This window comes from Semicossyphus pulcher, unplaced genomic scaffold (genome assembly GCF_022749685.1).
Source record: "Semicossyphus pulcher isolate SPU_LCO1_2020_fin unplaced genomic scaffold, fSemPul1.0.p SCAF_10, whole genome shotgun sequence".
Lineage (NCBI taxonomy): Eukaryota > Metazoa > Chordata > Actinopteri > Labriformes > Labridae > Semicossyphus > Semicossyphus pulcher.
This window is the reverse complement of record NW_027211604.1, coordinates 16,277,704-16,300,122: the sequence shown is the minus strand read 5'-3', so window position 1 is coordinate 16,300,122 and position 22,419 is coordinate 16,277,704. Positions and strand designations below refer to the sequence as shown.

At 42.0% G+C, this 22,419-nt stretch overlaps 1 protein-coding gene across 1 annotated transcript in view; it reads right to left on the bottom strand.

Annotated features, from left to right (window-relative positions):
* Positions 1 to 21,392, bottom strand: part of LOC138596349 (actin-binding LIM protein 3-like) — a 52,602-nt gene extending 31,210 nt beyond the window's left edge. Inside the window, exons 1-4 of the mRNA XM_069667940.1 lie at positions 21,342 to 21,392; positions 17,097 to 17,261; positions 3,631 to 3,814; positions 804 to 916 (exon numbers count right to left, since the gene is read on the bottom strand). Of these exons, the coding sequence (XP_069524041.1) occupies positions 804 to 916; positions 3,631 to 3,814; positions 17,097 to 17,261; positions 21,342 to 21,360 (481 nt within the window). The 5' untranslated portion in view covers positions 21,361 to 21,392. The remainder of the gene's footprint in view (positions 1 to 803; positions 917 to 3,630; positions 3,815 to 17,096; positions 17,262 to 21,341) is intronic.
* Between the last annotated feature and the right edge of the window lie 1,027 nt (positions 21,393 to 22,419).

Genomic DNA, 22,419 nt, shown 5'->3' with positions numbered 1-22,419 from the left:
CATCCCTTCTATCCTCCTTCCTTTCTCTTCCTCAGCCCGCTTTCCTGCTGGGATAGTCACCGTCTGTGCCAGATGGAGCCATCAGAAGCAGGCTACAAGACTACCTGGAGCAGTGGGCCACCTTCTGTGTGTGTGTGTGTGTGTGTGTATGTAGCTGCAGGGAACGGTTTCACAGTGTTCAGCAGGTGGACAGTAAAAGTCTTCTGGTGTTCGTCACCTGTCGGGCTACAGACTGTCTCACATGTTGGATTTATCAGAAATTAAGGTCAGATAAAATCATGGTTACAGATGACTCTTCCACTAAGTGTCCAGGAGCAGTGCATTATTTAAAGGTAACTGCACGGCTCTGGTGCAGCAGCTTAATTCTGTCGCCCTAATGTCAAAAGATAATGCTGGACAAGATAATGTATATCTTATTGAAAACGATACCATGAAAAGACAACAGCAAAAGATGAATTGTCCTTTGCTGCAGGGCCCAGCCTTTTGAAAACAATCTATATACAGTATGTGCGACCATTTCTGTAAGATTTGCATCTTTAGTTGGAATGAATAAGCTCGGCCTAAAGAGCCACAAAGACACAGACTAAGAATGGTTGTATTTTTGGCCATAAGTAATAAGAGTCTAATGCTAAAATATTTGAGGGCTACCTATTTCAGCTGTTTCTCTTGAAAAATCTTTACATGCATTACTTTTGATAACCGCACAGCATGTCGTGCATTATGAGCAATAACTGTCACATTACAGGTTAAGTATGAGTGTGGTGCAGCATATGCATGTGCATATATTTGTGTGTGTGTCTTACAGCTTGGTCCATGGACCTTGACGGGCTTGTCGCTGTTCAGAGTGTGTGAGCACTGCTGACACACACACTTCTTCCCGCAGAAGGTCACCCTGTCTCCGATTGGGAACGGACTCCTGAGAACAGGTAGAGAAATTATTTAATTAAAAGGTCTGCAGACGTGCCAGTGCAGAAATTACACCTTTTGCAACAGACAATTAAAGGGTCAGTTCACCCAAAAATATGTAAGTCAGCTCTTAACTTTGATTGGTACCATCCATTTATTTGAAATATGTTTGGACATTAATGTGAATGAAATGGCATCATTGAAAAATCAACAGTAATGTTTTACACTGAGACTATACTACTAAAAGAAGTAATGCCAATAAAAACAGCTGGAAGCACGGTCTGAGGAGTATGTCTGTAGTTTGGCACCAGTTGCAAATTTTCTTTTGTACATTCAAAGTAATCAAGAGGTTAGTTATACTCATAAAAACCATACAATATTGACATGTAAAATCAATCAGTGGACCGTCAACATCCAATAAGATATGGGACTTTGTTAGCTCTTGCTCATGTTTAGTGGTGTAGATGTTTTACCATGATAATAAGTGTAAGAAGTTAAGGCAGCTTCCATGTTGTTTTCACATAACCACTTTTGGCTCTTTTGAGTGTCTCTCTGTGAACACTGTCCGAGTGCTTGTTGTTGGAGTCTGCTCAAAGCTTTGACAAAAACTAATGTGACAGAGACACAATTTTACAGCAATATGCTGACACAGCAACTTTCAAACGCATACTCTTCATTCGCAATTTCAGCACGCTGTGTTCTTATTCAATAGAGCGGGTACACACAAGAACGCAAACACACACAAGTGGGGGAACTCAGTCCAAAAAACTGTGAACATTAGCAAAGCAAAACCTAATGATCCACGTCTACCACTCTGACTGACAGCTTCTCTTTGTGTTTACTGTACTGCTCAACAGCCACGCGTCATTAACACTCACTTTGATAAAGTCACATCCACTCCAACTCTGAGTGAACTGATCTGAAGCCAATATTAATTTTACATGATGAGAAAGTGAGAGCAGCCAACTTCAGCAGACATTAAGCATATAAATATTGGATAATGTAACTTGTTGTAACTTGGATGTCCTTTCTCATTAACTTCCTGGTCCACACATTAATATCAACAAATGTGAGTAACTTCATGGTGCTCCAAAACTATTATACTTACAATTCTGAAAGGGGGACTGCAGTGATTTTCATGTTACGTATAGTGAGTAAGTTGTTATCGCGAAATGAAACCCCGACATGGTGAGCGGGTCCCGTCTCACCCTGGTCACTACTCATTATCACACTTATTACATGGCTATTTAATTACAAAATCAATTATTTGACACAAATTATTGTATTATTTTAAAGTAATAATCTAGAAGATTTTCATTTAAATAAAGGTCTGTTAAGTCACTATCTATCACCTCTGCATTTGCCGAGTTATGGACTGGGTGTCTGGTGCGGCTTTCGCGGAAAAAATCACAAGCAGCGCCCAGTTAGTGACGTGTTTTCCATCAGCCAGCAGTGGTTGGTCTGCCAGAGAGGGTAGGCGGAGTTCAGAGGCTGTGAGTTTAGCTCTTTAAAATAGATTATATTTCCTTTTTTCCGTGTATAAATTTAGTCCGTTACACTCACAGTGAGAGCTGCGTCCATAGCAACGGTTAACTCTGTAACATTCTTAAAATGAGCTAACTGAGCTGTTTTTACTCACATTAAATGGAAACATTTGGTGCAGTAAGACACAGTGAACAGGACTGCAGGAATCAGCGCAGCAGCTGATTGAGGTTTTCTGTCTCGTCACTGTCAGAGTCTGTTGACATTTTCTTTTCCATACACCGTCTTTAAACACCGCCGTGTCCCATACTGCGTTCTATTTAAGGTTTACTTCATGTGCTGCCTTCAGTTTTTGCATAATTTAACCTTAATTTATTTCTCTCTGCTTTATTTCTCTTTTTTTCCCAAACAGACCGACGTCAAATTTTCCAGACTTCTTTCGGCGGATTGATATGATTACAGTTAGTCCTCCGGATTGTGTGATTAGAGCCGAATCCCTAGCAACAGTCTGTCCTTCATAGCAACGGCCTGTTATCGAGAAACAGCAGACCTCGGAATGCTGTGATTAATCAATCAGAATCAAGTATTTAACACAGCCGTGTAATACAAATGTATAATGTAGCCTGTGATAGCTTACGAATGTCTAAGATAATAACGCTGTTGATCAGGGTCATTACGGTGTCTGCTGTATCTTAGTTATGTGTTTGTACATGAACAAATATCAAACTTTATTTTCTGAAACTCTTTGTGACGAACCTCTGAAAGACTTCACCATCATTGTGATTTGTTTCTTTCAATAAAGCTATAAAAAGTTTGCTGTCGATATTTCAATTAAAGCCTCTTCAGCAGTGTTTCAAAACACTGTGCAGACTTTGGAGTGATCTGGTCAGTGATATCAAACAAGGACACACATGAATTTAACGGCCCGCAGTACTCGAACATTATTGCAATTTAATTGTTAAGGGCCACCAGTGTTTTGCAAGAAGTTGTGAAAAGACTTGCAAAGTAATTATAAAGTCCCACAGTATGTGGTGCTCTGTGAGGATCTCATTTGTTCCCTTTGTTTTTAGTAGTCACAAGGTTCAAATAAAGCAGTGCCAGGAGAATCCCTGAGCACACAAGTGGAGCTGTACACTTCTACTGTTGCTACCATTACATCTATGCAACTTCTGCTGCATATGCTGTAGTGTAATTCTTTAACTAAATATCTTTAAATATATTACTTTTATCACTTTTCCTGACCTGCAGATGCTGCAGACGAAGCAGTGCGGGTGGTACGTCCTCCCCAGGGCGGACACCACCTCTCCAGTGATGTACTGCTCACAGCTGTCGCACTGTGTGCCGTAGAGCCGCTGGTAGTCCTCTGTGCAGATGTACTCGCCAGAGTGGTGGAAGAAGCCGGAGTGCACCAGATCACAGCCGCATACTGCACACACGGAGAGAAAGAACTGAATCAGCTCGGTTTAGTGCTCAGACGTAAGAGAGAGAAAGCTGTAGTGTGTGGCAAAAATGTAGGAAAGGAGGTGGAGTGGAGTTTTATTACCTAAAGCCATTTCATGCCTATAATCAAATCAATACATATGATTAGAAACTTTGTTGTCATCAAGAGTCTGTGTGAGGGAATTTAACAGTGTGTATGTGTGCTGTTGTTTAGGATGCAATCTGTTGTCCTTTACTTACCCCTTAAGTGTTAATACTCTAATCTGGTTTGGGGGATTAGAGCAGTCACGGTCTAATCTGCTAATTTATACAGTATGTAATGGTTGGCTGTGCATAAAAGAACACACACAGTGCGATATGTGTACCTGGCTGCTTTATAAATGTGTATCTGAACGTGTCCAACACACACAAGCACATTAACATGTATCTATGGAGGTCGTGCTGTGTAATAGATGCGTGTCCAGGCATAGAGACACGCGAGTACATACACACACTGTGTTTACTACATACACTGACAGCATGATGTATGGCTTTATTTATTTAGTGAATGCAAAGTCCCTCAGCCAAATGATTGCTTCTGGTCCAGCTGTGCTGAGGGTGAGGAGCGGCTGATGAGCCGGCCGGTTAGACAGTTTGAAAGGAGCTGAGCGATGATTTGCTCCAGCTATCAGAGAGGTGGGGGGCGTACTGTGACCGCCCATCAGTTGTGTTTTAAAGGCCTTATTACAATATGATGTGAAATATGGAGCCGCGGGGACGAAGGAGCAGATCCAAAATAAGTCGGAAATTCAAGTTGTACATTTACAAAAAACAACTAGATACTCTTTTAAATTTCATGAGTGCAAATAATAAAGACTGATTCTCTAAACTTGCAAGACAAAAGACAATGAAATTATCTGTTCATTGTGTCATGAATACTAATTTAGACGTGCAGCTGCTGTTTGAACGTTTGTTCAAAAATATAAATGAAACCACATTTAAGCACTTTATAGTAGCTTGAATTTAACATCTAATCTTAGAGAATATGTAATCTAAGGAACTCTGGGTTAGGGATGCACGATATTATCGGCACGTTATCGGTATCGATATTGGCTTCAAAATGAACTATCGGATATTGGCCAACACGCCGATATCCGCCGATATAATTAACTGATAAAATAATGGGCTGCTGCATACTTGATTTAATGCCCGACCTCGGCGCAATGTACCCGGCGCGAAGAAGACCTGCGCGGCGCAGCGTGATGACGTCACGTGTGTCTACCTGCAGCATGAGAGAGTTAGAAGCCAAAATGTCCGTGGTGTGCAAGTTCTCCAAAGTGTCCGAAATAGACAGAAAAACTGCTGTTTGCAATGACTGCTCAGCTTCGGTGATGCGAGGAGGAGCCAAGGCAAAGTCTTTCAACACTACAAACTTGATTAACCATCTCAAGACCCGTCACCCCGACCGCTGTAACAAATGTGATAAGAGTATCACCATTATACTGTACGCTAATTCCAATACAGAAGAGAGTTGATGATCTCTGCAATTAGGTGAGTGGGAAAAAAGTATCGGTATCGGTAATCGGCTAAATGAGTTGTAAAATATCGGTTATAGGCAAAAAATCCAATATCGTGCATCCCTACTCTGCGTTCTACATCCAAATGTCACCCCCCTTTCCTGGCTGCATCATTTTCTTATAATGCCATAGCACATCCACTTATTGAGCCACCAGTGTAAAGATTTTACTGTAAAGTGCCCAACATGAATAAATAACTGGTCCCTTAAGTGAACACTTGCGGTATCAGTCACTATAATATAACCCGTAGTGTACAGGCCGGCCACTAGACGTATAAACGTCAGTACAGGCTGGCACCATGATACAATCTGATGATGTCTAACTTAAAACATCTGAACAGAAGCCAAAGGATCCAGATATCTGACAGGGAATAGAAAGTGTGGCCTCTAATTAAGCTAATGGCTCCAAACCCACAGGAGTGAATGGATCCGATCTGATCCGAGCCAGCGTGTAAAGTGGCTCAGAGAGAGAGAGAGAGAGAGAGAGAGAGAGAGAGAGAGAGAGAGAGAGAGAGAGAGAGAGAGAGAGAGAGAGAGAGAGGAGGGAGAGACAGATTTTAATGTAGCCAAAAGACGCTTGAATCATATCATGGTGGCTTTAATTCTCTTTAAAAAAGTATACTGTTGTAATATTATGTAGATATTAACTTGTTACTGTTGTTAATTAAACGTTTCATCACTGGAATAGCTGCAATTACATATAATGGTATAGCTGACCATAACGATCGCCTCCACTGCCAGGAGCAAAGTCATTGAACAGTGCACAGGTAGACTGCAGCATAAAGGAAAGGCAGCTTTTATCTGTACTGCACCTCAAAGAAACAGTTGACAATATAAAAAGACATTGCAACTTTAGTGCAGACAATAATCAGTCACAATAATTTGATATGTTTGCCGAGGCAAACAGAACAGCTTTGATTTGATTTAAAAGAAGCAGAAAGTGGAGCAGGTCTCTTTCTCCAAATATGTGGTGCCTGAAAACTGGATGCTGATCACAGTCTGGTTTTAGGCTCTGGAGACAGTAAGCAGACCTGATTCAGGCTACCTACAAAGTCTGTAAGGTGCATATTAAAGGATCAGATCAGAAATCAGTATGTTGCCAGGGTGCCGGTTTAGCTCAGGGGTTGAAGTGCGCATCCTTCAGAGGACACAGCCGTTGATGCAGCGGCCCCGGGTTCGACTCCTGCTTGTCGTCCCCACTCTCTCCTCCCGTTTAGGACACTGTCCTCTCTCTCTCTCAATAAAGGTATTAAAAGCCCCAAAAAAAAGAAAGCAGTATGTTGCTCTAAATAATTCAATGTTTTATAAACCCAAAAGTAGAAAGCAGTGTAAAGTTGAGAGGTGGACTGGTGTAATCCAGTGTGTTGGTATTAGTGAGGACTCCGTCTGCAGCTGTGTACAGACTTTGTTTTATGATCTGGTGTCACTTAAGAAAACATCAAGAATTCATCTTATAGTTTATATTTTTACTTGAGAAATTCACCCAAAACATGACGGACCTCCTGACTGTATGTTTGAGTTTTAACCAGCATGACGTGAAACAGACTGAAGTTTGTATCCAAGTGATTTCCCTACACGCAATGTGTTTGTTGCTTCTTGTAAATAAATTCATTGTCATTATTGTCTAATGACTGATTTTATTCTTCAACTTCTTTAATATGATAACAATATATTCATAAAAGAAAGAAGAAGTAGGCCATCATCTCAAGCAGAAGAAATAGTGCACACTGTGTTTGTTTTGCTCCGTCTCCTCTCTGACTCTGATGTTGTATTCTTGTCGTGGCAAAGCTGCTGTCGCACAACTCTTAAATGCCAGCCTGACCTTTCCCAGCCTGCCTCAGACTAAAGCTGTTCACAGTGAAAGAGCCGCAGCTCCTGTTGTATATTTGGTGTTGAAAACTTATTTTTAGAAAATCCACAATTCAGAGTATAAGGAAGGAGAAGGAGAAAGATGGAGTTATGTGGTTTTAGGGCTGCTGTGTTATGTGCAGCCTATAGATGTACTTTTTTTTTGCCAGACTCATGCAGAGACACCCACGGATGATCTCTGGGTCCTTCTCATCTTTTCCCACCCCGCTGATAGCACTCACATATTCATCACTGTCTAAAAGGAAAGCTGTTAAGACGGGAGAAAAACAGGGAGCTGTTGAGGCTTGGCCTCTCCTCAGAGACCTCTGGTATATTTGGATTTTAGATCACAGGCCATTTTCAGAAACTGTCCTCACAGAACAAGAAGCACGCGTCAACATTTACACTGGCTGGGCTGGTGAACCTTTTGATAAGTGTAAGGTTTATTGAATGCTTGATTTTATCAAGCAAGTCCAGAAAAACATTTTGTACAAACATTCCTGATCCTCTCAGCATGACGTACGGTCATTTTGGTTATACTGAAACTTTTAATGCAGTGTAACCAAGAGGTCAATAAAACACTAATCACGTCCACAGAGCCTGAATACATACATATATACATCTCTTGTATATCATACATATCTTGTACAATTAATGTTTCTGTGCAGTTTCCCTCCTGAATAAAATAATGAAATATAACAATAAAATATGAATTCATATCATCTTCAAATTCTGTGTGAATAAACAAATGTCAGCATACGAACCTTTTAAAGGTTAAGCAAATGTTAGCATACTAACAGCTTAACCTTTACATTATTCCTGATAAACATCAAAAGTGCTAATCTCAAAGATCTCAGTTTTGTTCTCTTTGGCAGCACCTATGGCGATAAACGGTAATTGCGGGAGCACACTTCCCAGATATCCAGACAGTGTCACATGTGTGACATCTCAGGTTGGCTCCGGTTGTAACTCTTGATTTTCCTCGCTGGTGGTCGCTTTCGTTTTTAGACTGTTTGCCTTCATCTGAGTGTCGAATTTGTTTCTTTCTCTTTGGATTTTCACTTCTTGTTGAAGTTGTATCTGTAGTCATCCATCTTTTCTTTGTTTGTTCAGCCATAGTAGATTACTGTTTACTCACAACACTTGCAGAGACCGGAAAAGCAGCCGCTTAGCTCCGCCTACCCTCTCTGGCAGACCAACCACTGCTGGGTGATGGAAAACGCGTCACTAACTGGGCGCTGCTTGTGATTTTTTAAGCGAAAGTCACCACAGACACCCAGTCTGTAATAATGCTATATACTGCAATTGCAAAGCACCATTGTGTTACCTCATTCGGCAGTAGACAGTGACTTTACAAACATTTATTTACATGAAAATCTTTATCACTTTATCTTTATTGCCGTCAGAATGCTAGCATGCTGAGGTTAGCGTTTTGTGCAAAGCATGACCGTTCCAGCTCAGCGTCACAGAGCTGCTAGCATGGCTGTAGACCATAAGTACATCTCTCTTAGACTTTAACCTGTTTGAGGCTCCTACTGAAATGTTGCTCCTAATAAAGATGATCACTGGGCAAAGCTCAGCAGTTAGAATGAAGAAGGTTTTTATATTTAAGACAGAAAATAAATAGAATTTTTAATTTAACATGCACAACTGCAAAAAGGCTAATCCATGCAGTAGCTCAGGTGCAGACAGGCCCTCAATATATCTATGATGAACATAAAGTCACGCCTCTGATGGAAACGCCACTAAAGATCGTTCAGGCTGTCAGTAACTACATTCAAAGTGTATAAGAGTGTGTCTGAGCCAAAATAATGTCATTAAGCTTTCATTTGGCTGATTTACAGTATAATTATAAAACTGGAAGCAGGAAAGGCAAGAGCAGAGGACTCCCAGGATCTGAATGAGTGCGCGCCTGCCTGCTGCCATCTATCATCTCCTCTCTGTCACATGACATTTCGGTCTTTGGGGGACAGTCGGGACAAATCTTCCCGCCGCTGCTTGAACTTGCTGACGGAAGCTGAATGTTAAAAGGGGCCCAAGAGTTGTCAGTCGACTCCAGAAGAGACCTTATGACCCCCACGTGACCTCACCCTGACCTCACCTGTTGCTCTAAGCTGAAGGTTTCTACAAATAGCCTCTGTCCTGAGTGCTGAGTCAGTTGTTTTTTTAAGATGCCGACAACATCTGTCAAAAGGGAGAACCCTCTCGGCTAACTCGGGTGCATTTACATTTTGCTTGAATGTTGATAAATGTACATCGTCCCTTTTCTTCAAACAAACTATTAATAGAAATTGCTCATTTGAAAGGTGTCACAGCAGGTCAATATTTTACACTGTTGCAGGAGAGATAAGGCCAGTAAAACTCAAGCGGTACACAGCTGTTTGACTTGTCAAAAACAGGAGCCACTCGTAATATTATAAAATGTTGCATAGCATTACAAACATTTGTGGTGTTATTAGTTCCACCTGTGCTTCTCCTGCAGTCACATGCTTGCCTTCATGAATTCCAGGAACAATAAGAAAACTGTGATGATATTTGATGAGCAAAACAAAACAAGCAAAGATGTCAACAAATAAAGAAGCCAATCTCAATCAAGAGTTTACTTTCACTAAACCCTGAATTACCGTGACCTGGATGACTAAGAACCTTCACAGACATGCGACTGCTGGTGCGAGAGTTTGAAAAGACGGCCAAGAAGAAGAGGCTTAAAGTTCTAGCTCCGTCCACCAGAACTGAAGAAGCCTTTCGGATGAGAGGTGAAACGTCTTCAAGAACAGTTTCAATTGTTTGACCCCGGCGGTCAGCCCTCCACATGGGTCTGTATGTGACTGAGTGAGTGAGTGAGTGACAGTACTTTCACAGTCGTAGAGAGAGAGTTGCAACATCGTAATGGCAGATCATGGAGCTATTGGACCTCCACTGACGCGACTCTCTGTCTATACAGCTCTGGATACATTGTTCGGGGAGTAGGCGGGGCTGCTCCTCCGCTGCTCGTCCGCTGTCCTCACCTATGTCGCACCTGCTTTCAAACACGTTGTCATCGTCTTCATAAGGACAGTCCTTGTAACACATTGCCCACAAAAGCGGACATTGACCTGATGCGATCAGCCACATACGAGGTTTTGACCTAGTCTTGTTTTTGTTTGCTTTGCCTTCCAAAGAAGGGCATATAAGAAAATGTTTGGGTGTCACAAGGTGAAGGTGTATTCTGGACACAACAATGAACTATCAACATCCCATGTTTCTGTACGTTTCTACAGTTTTCGCAGGTAGGCGGTAGGGCTTTTACTTTTCAATCGAAATTCGATATAGCATTCGAACCTGGTGAAATATAAATAGTTTCAACTGTAATGATGTGATTGAATTAAATATTGAAGCACGGCAGATAACGCTCGCCCACAAACAAATCTGCTGTCCTGAGTCCCAGAATGCATCACGTTTAAAGTAGTGTGCCTTGTATTCCAACAGATGGCGATAATACGCTGCCTGCTTCAAACCAATGGAGGAAACTAACGAGCCGAGCCGTTGTTAACCTTTCCTGCTTCAGCGTCCCGAGCGTAGTCAGAAAGCACAGGGGAGAGACTTGTTGTTGTTCTGCTCGGGGGCCGAAGCTGCAGCTAGCTTGCATTTCATTCGAGCGATTTCCATATCACGTTGAATTCGTTTGAGCTTGATTTTGGGGAAAAGTGACAGCCCTAGTAGGCGCTGAGAAAACCTGCTGAAAAACCTGCAATAGCATTTTGTGCTCTTGATGTGAACACTGAAACTTCCACCGGTAGTTTTAATATTCCTAGAAAAAGGCTGTGATTTGAAGGACTATTTTTTGTCACATACGGGGTTATATTTCTTTGATTACAGGAAAAGTAAAAGATCTTTCTTACTTCTATCAAAAGGCCTAGAAGACGGGGGAAAGTATAAGTAGGCGTGTTCAGAAAGCTAAAATTTCAGGTCACAAATAAATAAAATAAATACAACAATAAATAAATCAAAAATCTTTTATCCTCCTAATATCTATTCAGTTCATTCTTCACCAGCCTCCCACGTCTCCCTCTCGTCTGCTCATCGGGGGGCAGGTTCAGCTGCAGTTCGATGGAGGAGCTGAAGTATTTAAATAGTTTTCTTCTACATCTGTTATCAGTGATTTGTTGCCTATTAGATGGAAGTGCTCGAGGTCTGGACACACACATCGCACAAACACACACAACTGGCAGAAAGACAACAGATAATGATTTCTTTGTTTACCGCCGGCGGCACAAGCGAAGGGTCGAGGGATTGGAAGGAACATAATGCTCAAAAAACGAGGGATGTAAATGAAGACGGATGACGACTCCTGGGGGCCTGATACACATGTTGACTGTGTCATCGTTCTGATTGAGCTTCCGCATGCACAAAGAAGCGCGCACCAGCACGCTGACCCACTGTGCAAATGTGCATGCCAGGCCGCGCACACAAAAGAACGCTGCAAAAGCTGAGCTGATGCAGCGGTTAAAGCTTCACGGTTTGTCCTTGAAGTCTGTTCTGAGGAAAGAGGCAGGCCATCCGTGACTGTGTGCGCGGCTGAGAGTACACTAATACTGATAAAGAAGCTCGGGCTGCTGCGCCTGCTGTGCCTCGTACTGAAACACAAACTTGTAGCAAACAAAAGTGGGTCAGGCTTTGCAGTAAGCTGTACGATGTAAGAGGAATCATACGAGTCTGTTTTATATTCAGCTGAGAAGGTGAAGACCCAGCAGATGTAAAATCCTTCAAAATAAAGGTTGAATATTCTGTTTAAGGTGAGACTTTTATACTGAAAATCTGAAGGGACAAACAGCCTCCAAAATTTTTGTTTGCGCAGTGAAAAATCTGACTATTGGAGTTTGTATTTTTCTAAACAGATGCTGAAAAGGTCAAAGATGATGTACACAGTTCAATAGTCTAGTCGAGGAGGGGATTATTTTAGACACGAGGCTGAGACGTGCTGAAAAGAGAAGAAAGGCAAGACAGGAGTCAAGGGAGAGATTAGAGGAGGAGAAAGAGAGAGCGCATCATATGTGAGGAGAAAGGGAAGCAGACAGCAGAGTGAGGGGATGAGGATGCAGAGGAAGAGACCGAGGAGGGGGGAGGGAGGTACCCAGGGGAGGTATCAATGAGCCTATCGATCTGTCCATCAAGCGCTCGTCTGCCGTCCTGTCACTGTCTTCCCTCATCTATTCATCAACATGGGATGGATTTCCTCGCTGTAGCTCGTCTGCATTTGCACGAGTGTGATCAGGGTGGACGGCTGGATCAAAGGAGGAGCAGGGAGGGGAGGGGAGGGGGTCTAACCAGGCTAACAGAGGAAGTGGTCAGTATCAGGAGACACAGTGGTACAAATACATGCCCTGATATGGATGAATCAGTTAGAGGATGGGTTGATGAGTTACGGCTGAATATCTGCACACCCAGCAGGACGCGGGGCTAACACTCCGAAAAACTGGCTTCATTTGCGTTTAAATGAGGCCAAATTTATAACTGAGGCCAAATTTATAACTGTGCTCCATATTTTATGAGATTTCATGAGAGCAGAAAGATAATATTTGCAGAGTTGCATTTTGCTTATGAGTGATCAGTCGGGGTAAAAACAGCGTTCGTAAGCACTCTGTTCTTTGTTGTTATTGCTCCAAAAGAAAATACAAGTGTAAACAGCAATAGCTTCTTGAGACCGTTACTACTCTATATCATGCTAAATGATGTCTCAGTCACTGCAATAAAAATGTACATGTATGTGATTTGTAATTTTAACCAACTAATTAAAAGTCCCTGAAACAAGAGACCGCATGAAGATGGGAGCTTAAGCACTTCTGCTGAAATGTGAATACAAACAACAAGGTAGCTGCAGAGACCTGTACGTTTACAGCAACGTTAGCAGCTGTTAGCAAAATGCTAATGCTGAGTGTTAAGAGATTATTATTATAGTGCATTAGCAGTCAAACATTACTACTTGCTGCATTTTCTATATAAGCTACTTGAGGCAGATTGAGATGTCATAAGTTAAACTCAAGTTTTGAGCTGATGATGGCACTGGATGAAAAGTAGAGGGATCAACCTTTATACGACAGTTCTACAGACAGCTTAGTTCTGAAGGGTAATACGTAACAAGTAAGTATTATTTGTAGTTATTTTAAATCATTCAGGTGGCTCCTCCAACATAACTACTTGTGAAATTATTACATTAAGTATGGCCATTACAAAAGTAGCTTCATTCTGAGCCCAAAAACTATGTACAATTACTCATGTAGACATATTGTATTTGAACTACAAACTGTAAGGCTACTGAATGTATGACCCTGTTGTAAACATTTAAAAATATCTGTGTATAAGACGCACTTTTAATACTTTTTTTTTCATGTAAAAAGTGGGCTGCGTCCTTTATACCAGTGTGACCAATATAAATACAGTGTTATGGTATTTTACCCAGACGATGGCACTATAATCTAGCTAAAGCTTCGTCACCGACATGCGCCGTCCTGATCTCCGGTGCAGCCGCCACCCTCACACAAATCAACGTCACCGTAGACTGAGCTCAACTGCCTCACCGGTAGCTAGCAGGATCGCAAACTCGACATGGCGAAACCAGATGGGGGGCTATAATGTGTGTGTGTTTTGAATGTGTTCCAAATGAACATAAATTGAAATAGTCTTGAAATAACTTGTATACATGTTTTATTAATAAATAGCTATAGAAAACCTTTTTCCCCAGAAACAGACTGTGTCTTATATTCCAGATTTGACAGTACTTCCACAACTGGAGCTGGACTGTTGTAAAGCAACACAAACATGACTCTGCACTCTTGCTACTTTGTGTATGTCAACAAGTTACCACACAGACAGTAAAATAAGAGTCTTTTTACAGCTGCTTTGGTGGCCTGTGTGATTCTGAGGTACCAACTTGATCAATCAAGATAAAGAAGTTTCCTGTAGGGTTAATTAACAGTATTCAAAACACGTGCGGCGCATTGATACATTAGGTTAAAAGTCCCAGTGCTGTCAACTCTATAACAGAGCTTATGGAATACTTCTTGTCCAATCAAATCACTTGGTTGGAGCGAACTGTTGTATAACACACAGGGCTGCCGTCTCATCTATCTCACTTTGCTCATCTCTTTCTATTCTCATTTATCCCAAATCTCCTGTGCTCGCTCCTCTCTCTTCAATCCAAAATAGCCTCTCTAACAAGAGATTACGCTGTTACCAAACAAAGACGCATTGTAACTCTCAGTCATACAAGGCTAAAAACAAAGACTAAGAGACAAGAGAGGGACAGTGGAGGGGGGAAAATAATGAGCTCTGTACTAAAAGCTGACAATTTGATTCCTGTCCACTTCATCAGCTGATGTCTGCTCAGGCCTCGGTCCATTAGCTAAAAGTCATTAAGCTTACTCTGCAAGATCAATTGTCCATAATAATAAATACTTTCATATCAAAGAGAGAGCGCCTCCATCAATAAATCTAGCTTGTGTGATGTCAGAAGGAACGAGAGCTTCGATCGAGCAATCAGTCAGTTATTCAGTAAAACAAACAATCCAAGCTGTTGTTTCTGCTCAGGTTATTTTTAAAATCTGCAATGAGCAATGTTTCAACACCTAACAGAAAACCGTCTTCTTTTGTGTCCTGTTACTGAGCAGATCTAACAGAGAAATCAGTGTAGTCTCGCAGCGTGCTCGGGGACTTCGAGGGTCCCGGCCTGTGAAAGGAGGTTAGCTGGTTGGAGCCTGACTACACGCTGAAAACCTGCTGACTGCACTGCTAAGCTAGCTGCTGACTCCAGACCTCTATTTGTGCACTGTGTCCCACCTGCTCACGGGGGAAGCTCGAACATGCAAAGACACGCACATACTCACGTACGGCATGGACGCGCACACACAACCACACACTCAAATACAGCATGTGGACAAATGCAATTGTGCCTTTTGTTTTCTCTTTGTTTCATCTCCACTTCTATTTATATGTGGAACATTAACAGAGGCCATGTTTGATTTATCCACGCTGAAAGTGGGGCTCAGATACAAATCATGGTTTAATATGTGACTTAAGTAGGTGCATGTAAATAATGTATTTAACCTGTTTATATACTTATGAGGAGTTTACACAGGAAATAAAGCACTCTATTTCCAACTACTTCAATTATATAAATACAAATACACACATTTATGGTGACATAAACAGACTTTTTAAATATATTTTTAGCTGTTGTAGCTTTGGTCATTGTTCAACATTACCCTGCCTTACCCTGTCATGCTTTATCCCTCCTGTACGGCCCGTTCTTCATACAATAAAACAGACGACTGACAAGATGCAGCTCCTGGATGGAGACAACATGACTGATTCGTGACACATGATTCATCTAAGACGCTTTTCATCAACTCATCTTTTGTCGACTCTCGGGGGGAGTCCTATGTGGCAGGGATTCTTTTCATCATGAGTCTTTGTTTTCTTGTCCAGAAGAGTTAGATAAGATAACTTGTAATTGACACCACTCTTATGTCTGTGCGCACAGCAGGCAGAATAAGTGGGACTTTCCTTAAAAAGACCCATATAGGTATTTTTTTAAGTTTAAACTACTCCTGAAAAGTTTGAGTCTGCGATGGTTTAACTCAGCGGTTCAAATCGCACACCCATACAGAGGCTACAGGACATGGCCCAGGGTTCAACTCCAACCCTCGGCCCTTTGCTGCATATCATCCCCCGTTCTCAACCTTCTGTTTCGAAAACTATCCGCTGTCCTCGCTCTATCAATAAAGGCACTAAAGGCAAAATAAAAAACATCTAACAAAATTATAAACTGTCTGCAAGGATAAATGCATGCATGAACTGTGCATGTGACATTAAAAGGTATAATAAGTAGGATTTTTCCTTGCATTTTGTTAACAACATATTCAAACTGCAAGGAAAAATCCTACTTAGCTAACTTAGCTTGCCGAGCTAACACTTGTCGCTTGTCCTACCCGGTCCTACCTGTCCAACAGAAAGAAGGCCAACTCTGCATCGCTCTTTCGTCATGTTCGCCGCTCTGGCCCAGTTGCTAATTTGAACCACTCCCACACTCACCTGTACGCTGTGATTGGCTCAGGGAACCACAACAGCGCCCCTCCTGAAAACGTCCCGAGCAAAGCAAAACAGCAGAATAGATGCAGAGGGATACACACACTCACCAACACACATGTATAGAGGCCCATAAGTGATGATTTATATTATATTATATTTGTAAAAGTCTTTATCTAGGAATATCTTACTTATTATACCTTTAAGGAACTTAGGGTACATTTACAAATCTAATCGGCCTAGAATGGATATATTAAGTGTAAATATATATACCTACTCCACTCATCCAAGCCTCTGGTCTTTAGACATCACATGTGCTTTGTTATTTCCCATTGGACTTCCATATTTGTGCTGCAGTGACTGCTGACATATGTAGACAAACTACAGTGCCTCTGATGTTTAAAAGATCAAACACCTTCTGTTCTATTCGGGGACATCTCACGTCACCTTTTGTTTCAGGTGACAGTGCTGTCCTATTACTGAATCTTCTGTGTCACTGAATGTTGTTCTTACATAAAACCGTTTGACTTTTTAACCTTGGGAGATTGGTTTCTATTTCAGCGGAGACAGAGGCTATAACGGAGTCATTGTGCTGGTTCCTTCTTGTCTGAGTACTGGTAATTATTTAATATTTAATTGTGCTAATTGATGTGGGTGGAATCCACACATGAAATGTGAGTGTGGGAGTTGAGAATGGAAGCTGATGTGAGCGTGTGTGCACGCGGTGTGTTTGAAAAGGTGTTAATGTGCGTCGACTATAAGGACGAGTGTGTGTAGGTGTGTGGTGGATTTTTTTTTTTACCTTGGCAGGTGAAGCAGTGGACGTGGAAGTGTGTGCTTTTGACACGCACCACCTCGCCGCGACAAACCTCCCCACAGCGCTCACACACGATGGGCGAGTTTCCCCGGCTGGAGAGAGGAGAGCTGCTGTTGTTGTTCCCTCCAAAAAGGCCTGACTGGTACTGAACTGTGGAGGAGAGAGGAAGGAGAGGATCAAACACATGGTGCTGTCACTTCTTTTTGTCTTCCTTTCAACCACAATCAAACACCTGATCAAAGCGCGATTAAAATGTGGAACCGCTGCCTTGAGAAGTTAAGGGATGTGATGCTTTTTATTTGTCAGGAAAGTGTCTACATACAGGAAAATGTGACAGCTCAACACAAGCTTGATGAATAATGTATTTAAAAACAGCTCAGGTTTGTCTTATATTTATATGCCTGTGTATAAAGAAGAAACAAAACAGATCCACATGCTGATTTTTGATGAGAGCTTTCTCCAATGTTGCATGAATACTATGGCAACCAATCCCTCCGATCAATAAGACAGAAGCACACACAAAGATACAGTACATGATAAAAAACAAACAAACATGGAGGCAGACAAACATAATCACATACACTCTCCACTGAAGGTTTAGGGATGAAGAGAGCTCCTGGAAAGTCTTGAGATCAGCTCGCCTGACGACCATTCATTACAAGGTAGAGGCTTAAGAGAGACAGGCAGACAGACAGGCGGACAGAGAGACAGGTGCAGGCTCATCTCTATTTATGTAGAATCTGTAGGCAGGGACGTGGATTTTAGGGACGGCAAGTGTTCTGGTTTCCGTTTGTACTACGCTTGTAGTCTGTGTAATATCGACCAATCACGTATCAGCAGGCTGCGGCGTATGCAAGAAAAACAGTCCGTGTGGAGAGCAAAAGAACATAGTGTCCCGTAATGACATCCCGGCTCCCGTCAGCGGCTATCTGATGATGCTTTAGCTTCTTATTAATCTCTATAAACAGACATCTGCATGCTAACCGCTAACAATCCGTTCTCGATCTGAAATTCAACTTAAATTCCTTGACGCTGTCATGAAAGCCGTTCAGCGTTCAGATTTCCAGACTTCCCCGAATGCATCAGAAATGATCGATCCGACCTCAATTCAACAAACGAGCATTTTAAAAGTAGCTTTCTTCTCCTCTTGAGGACAGACCTGACAAAGCTTCATTTTTACTTCTTACAAATCGGCATCATGATGTTGAAATTTCAGCAACCTTAAGACGCGTTAATGTTTTCTCTGTAAACAAAGCTGCACACGGAAGAGGAAGTAATTAATTGCTAACTGACGGCTAAACGGCTAGCATGTTAACCATTGTCTCCAAAGGCTACATCGTCGTCAGACTATAGCTGATGTGATCCGAGATTGAGATCATTACAGTCACTACAACAAACAGTTAGCTACATTAATGCACTTGTCAATACTTAATGATGTCTGTTCTTAACAAATGACTGTGTTCTCAGTTCAGACTTGTTTTCCTTTATTTTATTGCATCAAAGATAACAGCATCCTAAGAATTGCATTGTACTGAATATTGCAACAATAAAGCTTTAAATTCTTAATATTGGAATAGACATGCAGAACATGACATACACACACACACACACGAGAGAGAGAGAGAGAGAAAAGGGAGCCCTTTTGGGATTACACCTTCATCCTCGATTATGAAACTGGTCAAATCCCTCTTAGAGACACAAGTCCTTTCTTTACGCTGCCTGGCGCACACACACACACACACACACACACACACACACACACACACACACACACACACACACACACACACACACACACACACACACACACACACACACACACACACACACACACAAAGCTCCGTCACTGTCATGGCAGGCAACAAGACAACAGGGCAGTGGAGTGAAGAGATTTCAAAGGGCGACAGCGTGTTTGATCAATATTGATTTTGATTTCCTGGAACGGTAGACTGCACTCACGACGCTAAGCAACAGTTTTATTGTATTCTACTCAATTCAATTACATTACACTTAATGCTGCTCTATCACAGAGTATTATGCAATGGCAGCACACACACACACACACACACACACACACACACACACACACACACACACACACAGGCAGGTTAAGCTGATGACAGCAGGAGAGAGACAGAGAGAGTAATGTTTCTATAAATGTTTTCAGAGGAGAAAAAAAGAAAACTGGAACACAAATGTTTCCTAACAAATAGTATCAGTGTGTGTGCGTGTGTGTGAGAGAAAGAGAGATAGAGAGAGTGTGTGTGTGTGTGTTGAAGCTGGCACTGGTTCTATAGCCAGATGGCAGCACAAGGACTGAAACCACAGCCACCTGTGTGTGTTTGAGCGTGTGTGTGTGTGTGTGTGTGTGTGTGTGAGTGAAAGAGAGAGAGAGAGAGAGAGAGAGAGAGAGAGCGATAGTGACTGAATGTTATTTTTGTATATGTTTGCTATTATTAGTAGGTTTTAAATGTTGCATGTTCTAGTTTATGTGCTTGAATTTATACTTACACAATATTACTTTGATATTACTGACCAACAGACAATAAAAATGTAACGGCCTGGGCACACTTAACCTCTAACCTCTGTCTACAACGGCAGCCTTTGACCTCCCTTCACTTCCGATCCTTCAAAATAAAGCTGCGTCGCCTTGTGACCCCGCGTCACATGTAGCAGATCTTGCTTTGAGGTTGCATGTCCAACTGAAGAATAACATTACCGCTCCCTTTTTTCATCATTATTTTATGCGCTTTAAGTCAAAATTAAAACATTGTACGAGAAAAGTTTATTCATTTGTTCTTATGTTAACGTTTTTACTCTTGATCCCTCACATTTATGACCCTTGGTCTGGATCTGTCAAATAGTAATCCTTCTTTTCCAGTTTTAATTAATAATTTGAAGTCACAGAAAAATCGCTTTTTATTTACGTGAAAAAAGGTAAAAAGAAAATCTAAAAAAAACTAGCTTATCCATCGTCTCGCCGGTCCAGAGCCCTGGGTTAGCTCAAGGATCAAGGATGTCTTTATCATCCCCGAGGGGTAATTTGTTTTACAGCCAGCAGTACCACACAACAATCACACCAACAGGAAGAGGTTAAAATAAGAACCACAAAAAAGGCAATGACAAGAAATAAATAGATAAACATCACTTTGAGCTATTTAAAAGTGGTCTGCAACATCAAAACAAGTGCTGATAAGAACAAAGTGTGAACAGTTATTCAGTCAGGAGCTGCAAAACCTCTCTGTTGCTCAGTTTTTACATAAAATGTAATTGAATGTCACCTCTATTTCCCCATGGCTTTAAAGTCTGCACTGTTTGACAACAATACACATTATCTCCGACCTTTGACCTTATGATACACAGTCTGGATAAAACAACAAGGTCTCCTATAGTGTCAATCAAAGCAGTCAGCCAAAAAGATAATCCTCTTCTTTTCTGCGGGAGATATTTGGGGTTATACAGTTGCTCGGCAGCGGCGCCTTTCCTACGCTGACATGGTCGTAATGTATCGGAGCGCAGCCCCAGCGGAGCCCTTATATAAGGTTAAACACCCCCTGAGGTGAGAGGCATAAAACTGGGAGGAGTGGGCAGCTGCTGGATGTCTGTGTCATTTCTGCAGAGCCTCTTTGTTTTGGATTTTGGGATTTAGTGGTTTCATATTATTAAAAAGCTGCTGTATGTGGGTCTATGTTTAGACCTGGGCACATATTAATATGTGGCTGGCACAGTGAAGACCAAACATGTGCTCTCTGATATATCAGAGTGGCTGATGCAAGCTTTTCTGAATGTATTACTTTTTGCCACAAAATAGGCTACTTTACATGTTTGTTAAATAACATGAAATTGATAACGTGATTGTATCATGTGACAGTGGTGTAAAGGAATCCCTGCTTTTATCACAACCACAGATATCAGTTCAAAAAGTCTTTAGAGCTGCAGAGTGACAATGCTGAAAATACTGATGAGTGCTGTCATATATCAAAACACAATATCAGCCTCTGTTTCTAACCTTCACTGGCCGATAATGACAGGATGAAATGCAGTGTCAATAAGCAAGTCAAGTGATCAATAACCTCATTGAAGGGCTGTTTATGTCTACTTCAAGTTAAACCCTCCCTGGACACTGTGATATTGATTAAGCAGGAGCACATACACAGAGAGAACACCCACACACACTGACACAGCCACACATGTGCGCCTCAAACACGTTCACACACACATATTGCTTACCATTTGTTGGTCCACTCATGATGTGAGGTGAAGTCCAGCAGCTTGAATCCTCAGTGTCTATCAGTCAGATCATTTGAGCATCCAGCAGCAGGACAAATGCTCCAGATATGACCAGACACTCCTCTCTGCTCCTGTCCGACTTAAAACTCTCCCTCCCTCTCTGTCTCAGTCTGAAAAGGGCTTTCCCTGCTCCTCCCGTCAAGCGGATTATACTGCCAGGCGGAAGACTACTGTACCCCTCCACCCTCCGCTTCAGCCGGAATTAAATCGAAACTGACTGGTACCATGCTTCTCCTCCTCCCCACGCCTTCAGCCTCGACCTCTCACAGCCAACGAGCCCCCGGTCGGTCGCAGAGGCGTCCATCCCTCCCTGAACAGTCAGTGCACTCCAACGGACGCGAACATGCTCGTGCGCTCCAGAGCAAATGCTGGCTGGTGAGTTTCTGAGGGTTTTCCACACACGGAGCTGTCAAGAGTGGCTTTCGCCGGGTCCGACATGTTTCTGTCACGGTGCGAGAGCGCCGAACAGCGTCTGAGCTCCGAAATGACTCGGCGAAAATGACGAGTAGGCGCAACAGAAATAGCTTAGGTGTTCGTTAGAGGGGTCGTTTTGCTGTGCAATTTCGGTCTTTTATTGCCAGACATCGAAGCTTAAATGTAAGTTCATGGAGGATCCTGGCTTAAATTACAAACCAAACAGCCCCGAATAAAACCATAATGTGAAAATATAGTAGCTAAAAAACAGACAGTTACAACTTACCCCAAAGATAAAAAGTTTGTGTAACAAACATGGCGGACTCCCCCACGGGGTTTCCTGGCGTGGGGTCAAAAGGTCAAAAGTAGCCGTTAAACTACAAAACTGGAAATAATAAAATTAGAAAGCTTAAAGCTCCTGTGAGGAGTTTTAAGCTGGTTATGACAGGGACATAAATTAATAGTGATGCTTCTATATGAGCTACAAAAGCAAACAATACCATCAGCGACAAGATTGATTATATCGTTATTTTTAATGCCTGTAATCTTGTTGGGAATTACGGCTCTTTGAAGGGAGCTGGATCTTATGGCTCCATTCCTTTCT